The 16084-nt window shown below is 37.2% G+C and overlaps 1 protein-coding gene across 4 annotated transcripts; it reads left to right on the top strand.

Annotated features, from left to right (window-relative positions):
- The first annotated feature begins 691 nt into the window (after positions 1-691).
- On the top strand, positions 692-9105 carry LOC120636421 (OCIA domain-containing protein 1). 4 transcript variants are annotated; one of them, XM_039907893.1, is made up of 6 exons: positions 692-939; positions 1455-1581; positions 5801-5975; positions 6793-6935; positions 7017-7128; positions 8033-9105. In XM_039907893.1, exons 1-6 carry the CDS (start codon positions 835-837, stop codon positions 8124-8126), a joined length of 756 nt encoding a protein of 251 aa, XP_039763827.1. In that variant the 5' UTR covers positions 692-834; the 3' UTR covers positions 8127-9105. The 4 variants fall into 4 exon arrangements, with proteins under 4 accessions (XP_039763827.1, XP_039763828.1, XP_039763830.1 ...); XM_039907894.1 differs by having other exon boundaries at positions 893-1107; XM_039907895.1 differs by lacking the exons at positions 692-939; positions 1455-1581 and adding exons at positions 4324-4551; positions 4628-4754.
- Positions 9106-16084: the final 6979 nt, after the last annotated feature.

Below are 16084 nucleotides of genomic sequence, written 5' to 3'. Positions count from 1 at the left end.
ATACTAACGATAACATTCCATATTATGGTATGACAAACTGCCGCAAATTATATGTGCAATTGTGTTTGATGGGGGCCATGGCAGCAGCACAATATATTTGTCGATAACGCTTGATGACTCCCAAGAATATCCCTAGTATAAAGAAGTTCTAGCGATCAAGACCCTTTTATCTGTGGCCGGTTCGCTGCTATCTGTTTACGAGTTCTGCCCTCCTGGTGCCCGAAAGTTTTCCAAGTAGGTAGATATAGATAAAATTTAGAATTGCTATAAGGATAGAATAAAAATTTGCCTAAAATTATGTTTAGGTAGATGATCTATAGTATTTTTAAACGTAGGGTTATATCATTAATAGGATAGGGTTAAAGCAGTTTACTTATTTCCAAAACAAAATTAGACAGATATTTATTTTTTAAAGTTCTTCGGAAAGTACATAAAAATTGAATAGTCCATGATCGCATTAAACTATTATAGTAGGGATGAGTATTCTAGGTAGGGATGGTTTATCTACTTACAAAGTTACTTGGACTATATCCAATCCACATCGACACCGAACGCAAACGGGGTCTTAAAGGACTATATACAACACAACGCCACAAAGTATGCCGAGTTCATTGATAAAATGCAAGTTCTGGCTGATAACACTATTTCTTATATAAAAACAAATATTTGTATTTTTTGGTACTGTCAAAACCGTGAAAATGTATACTTTTAATACTTTACCAAATTTTTCATAATGCTAAAAAATATTTGTGATTAAGTAGAATGCAGAAAACTAAACCATTCCCGCACTCTGCCCGTAATGACCTACCGTCCGTCTCACGAGACTAAACCGTAATGGTTGAACCAAATAAAAATGAAAAAAGGGAGGTTATTTGTAAGGCCGATGAAACGGAACTCAAATGGACCTGCCCTCCCATTCGTAATATCACACATCCTCTGGTGAGCTTTCAATTCTAATCCGGCTCCCGGAGCAAGTAGAGGGATTTTCATTAGTAATCAGCAGCCAGTTTGATCCGTATGTTTCTTTGAAAACCTCAAATGGATAGTTCTATTTCGGAATATCAGAGCAATATGCAGTTTTTTCGACGTTTCCTAAAGCGGCTGTTGGTAAGAGACATCTGGTACAAAACCTTAATATAGCGAAAAAAAGGTACTCACAAGCGCTAGCCTAGCCTATTCTGTTGTTAGAGTTCCTAATCCTTTCCCAAAAGGATGCTACACGAGCTCTAAACGAGCTCGAACAATACAATAAAAGTCAGGCACTCCCGATTGGGTGAACTTTGTCGAAGCGCTGCAATACCGCGGTAGGCCCATGAGTATTCAGAAAGCATCGTTGTATTGCACTCTTATGGCAGGATATGACTTTTTGAAACAAGTATACTTTTATATATATAAATTAAAAATACATTAACATAGGAACGATACATTTTATATTTATTTAAAAATACTTTCAGCGCTACTACGAACTTACGCCGGATGAAATGAAAGCGCTCGAAGAATGCGACAAGGAAAGCTTCTACCAGCGCTGTCTGCCTTTCAGCACTCTGTTCTCCGCACTCACTTACGCTGGGATACGATTAGGTAAGTGGCGGGTACATACTAAGACGTGACTGAAAATGTAGATCAACGTTTTATCCTAAGTCAATCTTAAAAGTTAGTAATATGCTGCAGACTATTCTTTTCAACTTTTAAAGAGGAACAAAGGTAGGTTAGGTATACATTTTGTGAAAATACGTAAGTTGGTAGGCCGCAAGTTCATGGAAGTAAGGTTGAAAATGTTTCGTTGATTGTTTTATTGCTATATTAAATTGCAAATAGTGTTGAAGTTCCTATTTCTTACTTCTGTGAACTTTGTTTTAGGGCGCCTGAGAAGTCATCCGCACTTCGGCGTTTACCCAAAGGTAATGTTGGCTGCGTTGCTCGGGCACTGCTTCGGACGGTTGTCCTACATACCGGAGTGCGATGCCAAGTTGCGGGAACTACCCGACAATAGTCATCTCGGAAACACTATGCGCAAATACTTTAACGACGCAAACCCACCAAAAAAGAAATAACACATTGAATATAAGTGCCATCTTATCCTAACTAATCCACATCACCAAAAAAAAAAAAAATATAATTGGAATGATTTTTTAATAAATGTTTATTTACTTTGGTAAGTAGTAATGTGATTTATGAATTCACTTACTTATCTTTTACAAAGTCGCCTCCCCCCGTTTGTACGCTTGGATCTTATAATTTATGCCACGGAAAAGTCCTATTTTATAGTAGGTATCAAGGACTACGTCAACGATAAAAATGCTTGGGTGAATATTATTGCTCTAACCAGGTTGCTTCTTAAATAGTTTAAAAAAATAGTGAGATGATGAGATGGTGATAACAAAAAAACCGGCTACTGTTGTTCTGGGCTTCTTCTTAGACTAGGGCGCGTTTGGAACCCTCGTAGCTTTATTTTTAAGTTGATGAATTTAGTTATCACCATCTTTATCTCCATCACTTCAATTGTATAAACAAATATACCTATTACTTTGACTTTGACTCGGTCCAAACTACCCCCCTCGCAGTGTTAAATAATAGGTTACCTACCTCCTAAGGTTTCACTTACGTTTATTTGGGATTTGGTTACGAGAAAATCAAAATAGAAAAGAGGTAGACTAAGACATGGTAAAAGTCCGATCCATAGCACTCACGCCTCGCTTACGGACTTGTTCAATACCAATTGCTTTAACGGACGTGCCTGAGAGTATTTTATTTGATCGGATACAAAATCCGGCTGTTCGACTTGTTGACAATCCCAAATTGACTTGCAGTTTGGAGTCCCCGGGGCACCGAAGAGATGTTAGCCTTTTTTGTGTTCCATCGACTCTATAATGGACAGTGTTCTGAAGAGTTGCTCCTTCCTTTTTCACTGACCTCACCTCACGCCGTAGAAATAAATTCCATCCTCATCGTACTCCTCTACTTTTTTCAATACCAGATCATTTCTACCGCGCACTTGCAGATCGTGGAACAAATTCCAATATGATGATCCCTCTTACAAAATACAAGATTTGCCTACCCTTAAATTTTTGTATACCTCATAACTGCGTAGGATTGTTCCATTTTTTGGCATATTCCTTCTTTATGCATACCCTGGTCAAAAACCCTGTGCACGCCGCTGCAGAGTGCAGATGTTTATGGGCGGCGGTGATCACTTAACATCAGGTGGTCCACTTGCTCGGTTGCCCTCTTAATATAAGTAGAAAAACATTGCTCTCAAAGACATGTGTAGTTTACCGCTACGCATTCGTCAAGAGTGATAAACTGGCTTAAACCATCAGTTTCCATGCTTGTTGTTATATCGAGCCTTTACCGCCGAATTAACGTAAACACGGACTTCTATTATACTATAGTATTATAGAGGTCAGTGAACGTAACCGACAAATCAAGAATTTTAAAGGAGTCAAAGGATTGAAATCATGACTTGAAATTTTCACACAAGCTTGTTCCACTATAGTGTGTTTTGTATATTTACTAACTTTTATCCCTTAATCCCATTGGAACTTGATTTTATATAAGACAGGTATTAGACGTTTTACTAAGCGTTTACTGAGAACTAAATATACTGGCTATTTATGGTTTTCTCGCAACGCCATCTGTTGACTAATGTTGTAGGTACTTGTTCCCAACGAACTTAGGAGAGCACTTATTAGAGAAGATTATAATAATAATATGTACATAAAATTCACAAAATATATAAATTATAATAAAATTAGATAAAGTTGATAATAATGAAACTTAACTACTAATCTATATCTTCTAAATACTTTTTCGGCAATAATATTGGAATTACTAGAAACGTTATTGCCCATCCAAGGCATTCTGAATCCTGTGACGACGATGGCGACGAAATTAATTACATTTTTAATAATAGGTATTCCGGAAACAGTTCGATTTTCTGATAACAGTATCCAATGTATGGGTATGGCAAAACCGAGATTGATTGAACTGTGAAGCGTAAGATATTATTTTAAATTCTGCGGGAATGTTTCTCGTATACATTTCCAAAATAAAATGCACATCATCTCGACCAGGATGCAAGCAATTAATATCTTTAGTTTTTATGCAGATAATACAGCAAGCTATAATTATAGGTGAAGTGTTTGAGCCGAACACAGATAATGAACAAACAGACAGGCACAGTCTAGTATATAATATTACGAATTGAACCTACTTGAAAGGTGGCATCGGTCGATCATAAAACAATGAACAGTATTCCTAGTCAAGGGTCGATCGGTTTTATTTGTTATTAAGAAGTAGCAACACACCTGGTTATGTCGCCTGTCAGAGTTATTTCAAAATATGACAGATACTAGAAATTTGCTAAGTTTTTGTCCGTGTAATCGGGTTGGATTATTTTGATCGTTCTTTCGGAGATTTCGCATTAATTTTTAGTCCATGTAATTAGTATTATCTCATGAAACCAAAGTAAACTAGCATTGTAACGAAATGAATGACTCGAACGCTTACCCGCAAGAGGACGGAGTGGCGGCTGGAGGTGCGCGCTTGGCGGTAAGGTTATGTGATCCCAGTGTACTATTTGTTGGTCGTCGGGGAGATACGAGATGTAAAGCGGTGTGGTTCTTAGGCGCAGTACAAGTTCTCGCAGGACGAGCTGCGTGTGCTGAAAGAGTGTAATACTGAGAGCTTTTATCAGCGTTCGTTGCCGCTGGGTACTACGTTTGGTCTCGCCGCCTTCTTTGGTGTCCAGGGAGGTGAGTGTTTATTTTTATTTTGCTTTAATACTTCACACCGCTACGTGATTATTTCGTGAGTAAGTGAAAAATAAATATTTTTTGGAGTATCATTCATTAAAAAGGACTTTAACTCACAATGTAGCATAGGCTGTTGCACTTAACTCCTTCGTTGTAGCTAACACGTCCGTGAAAATACACTCACTGCTGCAGCTTTGAAATGTCTAATGCGGAGCTGTTTGTCTATATTTTTGTGAGTTGTAGCACAGAAGTCACATGAAATAGGTATAAATACAGTAGCTTTGCAATATATTTATAATAATATTATCTTTTTAAAGCAAAACAGTCAGTATAGTAAACTTAAATTGATATAAACAATCAACTTACTAAAAAGGGACCAAAATGAGTGAGATAAAGTCTAAGATCTGAGAAAAGTACAAAAATCCTTCATAGTGACAGGTATATTATTTATATCAGAATACTGAAGGTAATATTGGATTCAGCTTTGCCTAAATATAAAGTTACTACAAGATCAAGCGTGGTGGTGGCAAACTTATAGTAGAGTTTCTTGCATGTTTTTGTGGGTAGACTGCCTTTTGAAAAGTGGTAGAGTTACTTAACATTAGACTGACTTAACATTTCAAAAGTGCTTAGTATAAAGTAGGAACCTACTTAAAACAAATGAATTTTGATTTCTTTTTCATAGAGATGAGTTTTGAAACATGGAGCAAGTGTAGTAAAGGCAAGGATCTTTTCTAATAAATATAAGTGCAAAAGTGTTTCTTGGTTTGACCTAAAATCACTCTGCAACAATGACTAACATAAAAATTCTTTATATGCAATGATTGTTTAATATTATTACGTTATTACCTCCTCTTGCTATAATTACAGGAAGAAAGGTCTTTAATGTGAGCACTGAATACTTGGGTGCTACTTACCTGCTGGAGCTAATTCAGAAGTGAATTTAAGGAAGTTGTTACACTGTCATAGCAATTTTCCCTTTATCAGTGCAAGTTATATGTTTTTATGAAATCCCAGCTTAACAAGATAAATTATATTATTTTCAGGTCACTTAAAACCAAACCCGCGATTCGGCGCGTTCCCAAAAGTGACTTTGGCTGTGATAGTGGGCTACTTCCTGGGCAAGCTCTCTTATCAGCAGGCCTGCGCGGAGAAGCTCATGGCACTACCAGGCAGTTACATAGGCCAGCTGTTGAGGGATAAGAAGGAGGGGAGGTTTGGGTATGTATAAACTGCAACTTTAACCATAGCCACCATTGAATGTCTCAGAGGCTCTGGCCTTCCTCTTGGAGGGCTGAGTTTCATCCCCCGCACGCACCTTAATTTTCCAGAGTTATATGCATTTTTGATTAATGTAACTAAACTACAACATGATTCCTAAGGAAATTCTTGACCTACCAATGCATACATTTAAAAAATGTGTAAAAACGCATCTAGTACAGCAAGGTTACTATAAATTTGATGAATTCTTCAATAACAAGGTAGATTGGAAGCAGCCAGCCTCGCTCTCATCTCCCGTAAGATAGCAAAATGATTGTAAATGTTGATGTTGGAAAAGAGCAACTACTGAGTTTCCTGCCGGCTCTTCTCGGTAGAATCTGCTTTCCGAACCGGTGGTAGAGTCACTACAAACATACATACTTGACGTTTCAAAAGTGCTTATAAAGTAGGCCTTCTTGAAATAAATAAATTTGAATTTGAATTTGAAATGTCACATTGAATGATAAAAGAAACCATTGTGAGGAAACCTGCATGTTTTCCATAATGTTCTCAGAGGTGTATGAAGCCTACCAATCTGCACTTGGCAAGCGGTGAACCCTTCTCATTCCGAGAGGTGACTTGTGCCCTTGAAGGTGACTTGTCCTTTGTGTGTTATGAAGTACACAATAGTCACATTCGTGTGAGTGTACCTGCTAGACGAAATGTCGTGACTTGCTTGGAGAGCTTAAATGGATTAAACTTCATAGCCATTAGCAACATCCCGTTTTGAAACTTGTAGTTTTCGTCGGGGGTCGTTATGTTTGTCACTTTGTTGCAGGCAGCCGACGAAGCCCACCAACCCGATGTTCGGCGCGACGCCGGACGACGTGTACTCGGACGCGGGGCCCGGCAGTTCCCTGGACCTCGACACCGACCGCCCGCTCTTCGGAGACGACCACTACCGGGCAGGCCAGGAGACCGGTGAGTCTGCCACTACTACCCATCGTACAGGTTCCAATGATGGTTGAAGGTCAGAGCTGTAAGTAGTGTTTATTGTTGCAGGTCCGGGAGCCCTCGGGCCGGAGGGCGGCCCAGCGAGGCCCGTGCTCTCTTATGAGGAGCTGAGGCGTAGGAACCGCGGCGAGTACACTGAGGCGCGGCAGGACCCGTACAAGTGAGAGTTAAGATTTATAGTTTCAATGCGGGGTACCAAGTTCGGAAAAGTTTTTTCATCATAGCAATGTTGAAAGCTTCATGAATATGAAGTTCCACGTTACAACGTGTAAATGAAAACCGAAATAATACTTCATTCATAGGTATATTAAAGTATCTGTGACTTATCTGTGAAACCGAAAACCTAATAGTTTTTGAGTAAACCACTGCCATACATTTTACTGAAAAAAATCGGATAAAGCTCTAACATCACATGCAAAATTAAAATCATGTGACTCTTGTCACTGTATCAGACACGCGTCGCGTAGCATGCACGTTTCGGTCTTTAATCTTCATAAGTAAACACTTAGAATTCGTTTGTATGGAAAAGTAAATATGCTTGTTTTGATTGAATATTTTACTGGTGATTTCTTATGAAATATACTTATGCATCCTATATTATATCGTAATTCCGTCACACGTTGTACAGGGCTTGAGCATACTTTACACTTTTCCTTAATGGATTCAGTCATTGAATGCCTTCTTATGCAGATGAATGGATAGAGTGATCCCTATAACAGATAACAGTCCACTGCTGGGCTAAATGCCTCTCCTGGGGGGTTTGCTCATAATCACCAGTCAGGGTGGCGATCGCAGTAGCTGGTAGCAGTAGCTAATGGCTATGTACCACCCGACAAAGACGCGTAGCTGAACGATTAAGTGTGATACGATATCGCGTAGAAACCGATCAGGAGTATAACTACCATATTCCCTAACAGGTTAGCCCTCACCAGCTTAGACTGCATCATCACTTGCAAGTGACTTTGCAGTCAAGGGCTAGCTTGTAGTGGAATAAAAAAAAGTATGTTTAATAATTTAATGAAGCTTAATTATTTACTTAATTGTATTCTTTATCTCAATTTCAGAATCGAACCGAGCACCATCCCACCTATTACGAGAGCCAGACCTGAGCCTCGGCAATCCTCGTCCACTAACAAGTACGGAGACTCGATGGAATAGATGGACAGACACAAAGTAAGCGACTGGAGTTGACTTGAACATTACTTCTATATTTTACCACTAGTCGGTTTCTAGCGCGAGGCACTGCGAAGTTATTTGATACGAACCACTGATTCCCACAAAGAAACAAGATGCAAAGGTTCTCAAATAAATACGTAAATGAACATTTGCCATGCGAATGAGTAATGCGAAATTTATTAATATATTTAAAGTCTTTATTTGGCTGAACCTGCTCAACAAAGCACACTTATAACGAGGCACCAGTTATTGTAATATCGGCATTAGTGGCGCAACTATCACGTACAGATCGCTGCAGTTAAAGGTCATATTAAACTTTGATTCAGTAATCTTTGTCACTTCAAAATTCAATGTTAAAAAAACCAATATGCCAGATCATTATATTTTAACCTTTTATATTGTCAAAGCTTCAGATGTTTATATGTTTGTTTGTATCTATTTAAATGTGAATTGAACATATTTGATTATTGTAATGACACTATACAGAATTTATAATTGTAAAGAAAAAATTAATTTTTATGAATGTTGTTACAAATAATTACTTGGTGGTGCGTCCTATGAATAAATAAACAGGTCGGAAATAAAACAATGTGAGAATTAGTACTTTGTAAAACATTAGTTAGTGTCGACTAATCCAAAATACTTAAAAGTTTAACCTAATATGAAGAAATCTTAGTAAAATAATTTTGGTATTAGAGTATGTTGGCATGCAGCTAAATGTAACCTTGCGAGCACACGTTTTACATGCTGCGACTAATTTCACATTAAAAATAAATCCTGCAATGTGTGCCCTTACAATACTCACAAAGAACAAAGAACCTAGAAGGTGGGAACTACGCCGAGTGGTATTTCAGTCACAGAATTAAAAACATACAGAATCCACGTTTAGCCGTTATTGTATGCAGTGCATTATGTCCACAAACGGCGAAAACGCCCCGCGCACGTCACTCTCACTTTACACCCGCGGAATGTTGCTAGCTCACAAACTTTTTCACATTTCATGGTAAACGTTTAGGAACATTAAACCTAAAATTATTACTGAGTACAGCTAAATGGTATGAACTGACTAACCGTTTGTTCGAAAAATACTACTAAAGTGGAGTGGTTCTTGTTGCTTCAATATGAGTGTACACGGATTCAGTATGTTCTTAATTCCGTGATTACAGAATTCATAGTAGTGAAAAGCTTTTGGTGCATCACTTTTTCCTCAGATCACAAGATTTTAAGAGAAATTACTGTAAGTACAAAGTTTTCATGCAAGGGTACGCCGTGACAACTATAACATGAAGGCACCAGAATAAAGATGAAGTCTGGCATTATACAACGTGTAACAGAATTACGAAATAATATTGAAGGGTGCGTAAGTATGTGTCATAAGGAATCACCCCGTGCAAATATTCAATCGAAAGAAGCATATGTAACGAATTAAAAAAATTCCAAGTGTTTACTCATTGAAGCTAAAATACCGAAACGCGCATAGTATCGCAAAGTGACAGGAGTCACATGATTTCAATTTTGCATATGTTAGGGCTGCATCTGATTTATTTCTGTAAAAACTATGACAGTGTATAAGTCTTAGAGACAGACTAAATGTTCCTCTAAAGCAAGTGAAGTATTATTTCTATTTACACGTTGTATTGGGACAGTCATTAATAATTACACGTTTTAACGTTTACAATATGTAAATGCGTGTAAACAAATGTGAATGTGTGATGACAAGGCGGTTTATTTTCGGTTACTTTTATATGAAAACTGAGATATACATACTTAAAATTTTAATCTGTGTCTGTAGTTCACGTACTCTGGACAGGTGATACAATCCTCAGCGAAAAATAAGTATTGCAATATTGTTATTGAATATTTATTTAGTATAGGACAACTGAAATATATAACATTAATTTATTTACATTATGGTAACATATTTACCAACGAACTAAAATGTATTTACTATAAGTAAGTATCTAAATGAGTCAGTTTGCATTTATCAACAGTCGATTCTATTAATAGTGTATACAAATTTTTAAATGTTCTTAAAAAAATAGTTTTTTATGATTTACCGTCAATATGGATTTGGGAAGAACTATTTACACCCAAATTAAGCATATAATTGTAAGAATCGCCCATCGTCAGCTAATAGACTAGTGATAATTAAAATCGCCACACTGCACTGAAGTAATGATGTCTCCACCTTCACTAGGAGCCGCTACAATGCGTAAGACTAACTCAGTAAAGTAAGCTGTAAAATATATGATGGACTTTCAAAAAGAGTACGGCGAGTGTTCAGCTTACAAAGTAGGTACATTGTTATCGTTTTTTTTAGAATAGAATCAATATTGTAAAAAGGAATAAAGTAGTTAAGGGTTTGACTGTAGATATTTTATTTTTTGCCCCATTCTCTACTTACTCATCCACTGTTGAATCACATACTCACTTTTGCGCTAACAATCAGCGTCACTACCATACTAATCCTAATAAATGACACTAGAAATGCACTTTAGCACTTTAAGGACGACTTTACGGACGGGGACTTTACATGTAATAGGTGTGTCGTTTAAAAAATTAGTTTAAAAATTACAATAAAGTCGCATCCTATCGCTTCGAGTCTCGTTCGCGGCGGCTCTGAGTTATTAAGATTTCTATTCTCACGATCAACTCACGCAGAGCCAAAAATCAATCTTTCTATCGAAGTTGTACTAACATATTTTGCTTTCAGTTGTTCTCAGTCGAGTTATAAAATAAATAAATTTCACAATAATTCATTAAACAGGTGAGAACTGTACTGGGAGCCGCGGGGTTCGATTCCTGGCAGGGGCGATTTGGGAATTTACAATTTCTGATTTTTTCTGGTCTGGTCTGGTGGGAGGCTTCGGCTGTGGCTAGTTACCACCCTACCGACAAAGCGATTTAGCGTTCCGGTACGATTTGGCGTAAAGACCGATTAGTAGTGTGATTTAATATAACTGCCATACATACAACCGCTACCATCTTAAACTGCATCATCACTTACCACCAAGTGAGATTGCACTCAAGGGCTTTCTTGTAGTAGATTAAAATAAAAAACAGGGTTCATAGTAAAGAATTTCTACTCCTTCCCTGTAGCTTGCAGTGGGCTTTAACTCTCTGGTGAAGAGATCAAACGGCTCGGGAGACTTGACATTTATATGAATTATCTTTTTATTTTATTACTTAAAGTAGTTTTGGAATTATGATCTCCTTGCCTTTAAAGGACTGTGCTTTGTGAGTTGTACTTTATGTCGGAATATTTTATTTCTGATCTTCAGCCGATACTATCCTATAAAGAAGTTTAGATAATATGATGAACGAATAAAGGCACAAAAATTTTTGTCTGTCCTTTGCTTGGCTTTTATAGAAACCATTAGCATATTAAACCTCATATTTTACTGGGAATTCATCTTATAATCCTTTAACTAAATACTTGGGAAAAAATTGGCACATAATATTTTCTTTAAATCAAAACAAAATAAAACTCAAAAAGTACTTAAAACACTTTATTATAATAAAAGTTAACTAAACAAAATAATATAAAACAACAATACAAATTCACGTGACTATTTTTTTACGAAACCATGTATGACCATCTCACAGAAACATAAAAAATTACAATTGAATACTTAATAAATGTCACTTGAGTACATAGTATATTTGCCAGGCGGCAATAATGCTGCGATTTATGTATTATTAGTTAATAACTAATTCATCACGTGTCTGGATCTTTAATCATTGAAGTAGCGAGAAATTCACGTCTGCATACTGTCACCCTGGTCTTAGTTGTTTTTTTTATGGAGGACCAACTAATTTGACAAGTTTATACAAATCTCAAAGACTTTCAAGTTTTGTACTTTAAAGTTCACTTGCACTAGACGCCGTGCTAACTGTTTGCAGCTGCAGTGGTCTATAATACAAAAATACCTATCTCAAATATTAGTGACGCGAAAGTTAGTTTAATTAGTTTAGTAGTGTTAGGTTTGGAGCAAATACTCTATACACACAGTGCACAGTTAAATTTAGAAATTTTCAATACTGTGACCATTTTAATCATTAAAGTATAGCCTGGCTCTTTAATTGAACTGTAACAGAAACCCCGTGGCTTATTGCCACGGGAAAGGACATTGGTGTTTAATTAGTTAATATCAAATAATGCAACAATATAGGTACGAAAGAAGGTAGACTGGTCGGTTTTGTGTTGTTTTAAAAAAGGTTATGTTGGTTAGTCCGAAATTAGAACTTGATATTTTACCAAGACTTACCGGAGGGACACAGCCGAGTCAGTTTTAAAAATATAAAAAATAACTCAAACATGCATACACACAGTATTTGTTTAAAATATGTTCGGCGGCGTGGCTCTGCGGTTCAAGATTTGTTTGAGAATATTCCTATGTATTATTTCAAATGAATTCTTAGAATATTAAGGAAGCGTTTGATTGCAACACGACAATGTATTATTAATAAACGATACCATCACAATATCCTAAATAAATAAATAGTACCTAATAAGATTTACTGAACATAAATACCTTTTGTACTTAAAATATTATTGTCTTGTATAAATAGTAATAGAGTGATGCTTACAATAATAATCGAACGAAATACAAATGCAATATTTTAAATAGGCGGTATAGGTATTACCATAACCTAACTTTTAAGTGAAAATTCCCGAACATTCTCTTAATACTAAAGTATAATTCTAAATCAACGAAGATGGTCACAACAGTTTCTACAATAACTGAAATACAACAAGGTGTGCCACTAGACGATCTATGGCATTGGTACACTTCCAGACCGTTGAGTAACCAGAGTCAATCCGAATAGCAAACTCCGTATCCAGATCCAGAAATAAAGAAGATTGTTTTGATGCCATAATGATCACCTAGTAACCAAAGTCACCAACCCTTAAAGCGTAACAGCAAAAGATAAATGAAATCGTCGTATTAACCAAATCAACTACTAAAAGACCGTTGATCGATGTCTTCTAGATAAACAATAAAAACAAGTAAACCAATTCGACTGTTTCTGTCTAAAACTGAACGTCAGTTACACCGAAACTAAAATAAGCATCGTTCGATGATGCTGTAGGTACGGTTTCAAGCCTTGAAGCTCACACTTCGCTGCGGTCTGCCCTCCGTTTACAGACCTTAGTCCTTCGAGTGAAATATGTACATGACATAGTCGTATAAAGTAATTTCTAATCTTGAACAATGGACCAGTAGGACGCGCGGCACGTTGTCTTACCGATTGACAGAGTCTTCTGGGGATGGCGTGTTTATGGACCATCTTGCAGGCATTGGGAAAACAAAAACAGGGAGATGCATGTACAGCAATGAGGCTTGGTGCATAGGATGTTGAACGCGGAAATAACTGGTCGACTGTCTATTGGAAACTTTTATACTGGATAAAGAGAAATAAGAATAGAGTAAGACCATGAAAATAATTAAAATACCATTTTTTTTCTGTTAAAGTTTCAGTTCTTTAAGTACAACAGCAAAGTGTTAGCTACTGTTATTACCCACGCGTTATTAACTGTTTCCGCTTTAAAGGATGGCCAAGTCAATTACGAGATTAAAAGTTCGCGCATTCATTGAGGGCGGCCCGTAGTACCGCAATGTATGTCGTGAAATCCGTCAAAGATGAATAGACAGGACACAAGCTGTGTCAATTCTTACACGAGGACCTTCATGCCCTTTGCGCGTGAAACTTGACATTGCAATAAATAATAATTAACTCCAGAAAGACATTTATTACATTTACACACACAAAAATACACACACAAAATATTTATTACACCCAAGGCGACTTCTAGAGCGTCTTACATCTCCGGCCTTCTTAATGTGTCCGACCAGAGTATTTAAGGGCAACATTCCATGTGTGTTTCGATACACTACTCTAGAATGAAGTCCTCGTCGGAACATTTTCAAAGTGAATGAGCGTTGAACGTAACTGCCGCGCCGTCGCACGCTGCAGTCCCTCAGTCTCTTAATGCACCAATTTCATAATTTTAGATTTCAGCAATTCCGTTGTAAACTGTTTAAAATAAACTGATCCCATTCCGCAGCGTGTAAAGGTTAGCACCACTTCAGAAGCTGTCAGTGCAGTTACCAAATAATCCGCACCGATTGACACATTAAATAGACCATCATTGTAAGGCGCAATGAGTCACCGTAACTTAAGTCCTAGTTCTACACCTATTGTCACAGACATCTACTTTAGCACACGCATATTATGCAGCTACTGAGTACAGGAGGTCAAGGCGTAGAGTTTCATTATTTTTTTCTTTGAGTTTCTTTATAAATTTTCGGCACATTTCGGAGTGAATTTGTATGACGATTCGGCCGTTATTTGCTTAAGTTGAGCTATTATGAAAAAATAGTTTTTTCGATACTCAATCATAGTTTAGAGAAGAAAATCCCAGAATAAACGGTCCTATCTAGCAATAAACTCTGGTTAAGAAGAAATTATTGCAGAGGAGAGCAGAAATGAAAGAAGGGTCAAGTAGAGAAATGATAAGTTCGTGACACGTGGCATCGTACGACGGAAAAACGGGTCACCTTTTAAAAGAGATGTTAATCAGCTCGAAGGTAGATGAATTGACACTTGATCCGGAGGCAACTAATGCTGGGAGTTATCAGGCCGGGCTCAGTGTGACTCAGTCAGCAGTCTGTTCCAGCGGCTCCTGCACTCAGTCATACACGTTTAAGAAATACTATTTAGAGGATAAGTTTTGAACTTGACTGAATAAACAAACTGGATGGGCTGTTTGCTTGAGAATAAGAGAGCATTTTTCTTCTCTATTCTCAAATGTGCTAAAAATAATAATAGTAATAATAATAGAATGAAAAATAGAAGGAAAGTCTGTATGGGAAAATTAAGTTCCGGAAGAAATCAGCCAAATAAACGCCATTAAAAGGCAAACAATTACTACAGAGCACAGCTCTTAAATTCTAAAAAAATATAACTAAAATTTAAATGTAACAACGAAATTCAACAAAAGAAAAATTTTAAAACTTAATAAATTCATTGGTAAACTTAAATTAACGACACGTTCTGCGGGTCATATTTTTCAAAACATATCCAAACTTACAAATTACACTTACTACCGAATACAATTATTTTAACTATTAAGGTGCAATTCCGATCACCACGATATCATGCTGCCTGCCGCGGTCATCGGAACTACACCTTAAGGCTCCGCAAAGTTGAGATGTTCGCGACCGAATGCGCTGCAGTGAACATGAGCGAAACCCCCGTCGCATGCTGCATCGTTATACAAAATGGTGTGACATCCTAACATAATCCTTCAGGTATCTCTCGAGAAATTTATAATAAAATATATATACCGTCCCTGTTTGGGTCACATAACAAAGCATGAAAGGTGTTCTTTGAGGGATAATTTCGGAGGAAACTTTTGTTAAGTTCTTAATTTAAATAATAAATTAGAAATGGCTGGATAATAAATAAATAAAGAAATTACGCTAATTGAGCTTTCTCCTTACCTATCTCCTTTCTACGTAAGTTACGACTTAGAGAAAATAATGGAATGATAGAGTCTAACCCTGAGTTCATATGCAAATTATTTCAAGTTTAAATTGTGCCGGAAATCTTTGCAATAGTACGAAACCCTCTTCAACTCGTAATCGAGGTATTATTATATTCCGACACATGGAAGCCAAAAGTTGCAACACCACCAGCTGCAGGGTCCAAGTCGGCCGAGGCACACGCGCGCTTACCCGAATGCGCCCTAACTCTGCGGAGGCCCACATCAACTCTACAATAAATTTGGACATGACGCACGGAAAAATAAGAGTATACATATCCTACACAAATATAAAGATTCTTTATTAATGGCGCCACTTCGATAAAGTAATTTGTAAAGGGGCACATCTATTTTGTGGATTGATTTAGCAGGACGCGTCCGAGGTGGTGGG

The sequence above is a fragment of the Pararge aegeria genome, chromosome Z (assembly GCF_905163445.1).
Source record: "Pararge aegeria chromosome Z, ilParAegt1.1, whole genome shotgun sequence".
Lineage (NCBI taxonomy): Eukaryota > Metazoa > Arthropoda > Insecta > Lepidoptera > Nymphalidae > Pararge > Pararge aegeria.
This window is presented reverse-complemented; position numbering and strand designations above follow the sequence as displayed.

Bases quoted from the DNA above. Each gene is read 5' to 3' on its own strand.
- LOC120636421 (XM_039907893.1), top strand. From the start codon at position 835: ATGGTTGAACCAAATAAAAATGAAAAAAGGGAGGTTATTTGTAAGGCC. The intron at 940-1,454 runs GTGAGCTTTCAA...AAATACTTTCAG, and splicing joins GTAATATCACACATCCTCTG to CGCTACTACGAACTTACGCC. The intron at 6,936-7,016 runs GTGAGTCTGCCA...TTATTGTTGCAG, and splicing joins CCGGGCAGGCCAGGAGACCG to GTCCGGGAGCCCTCGGGCCG.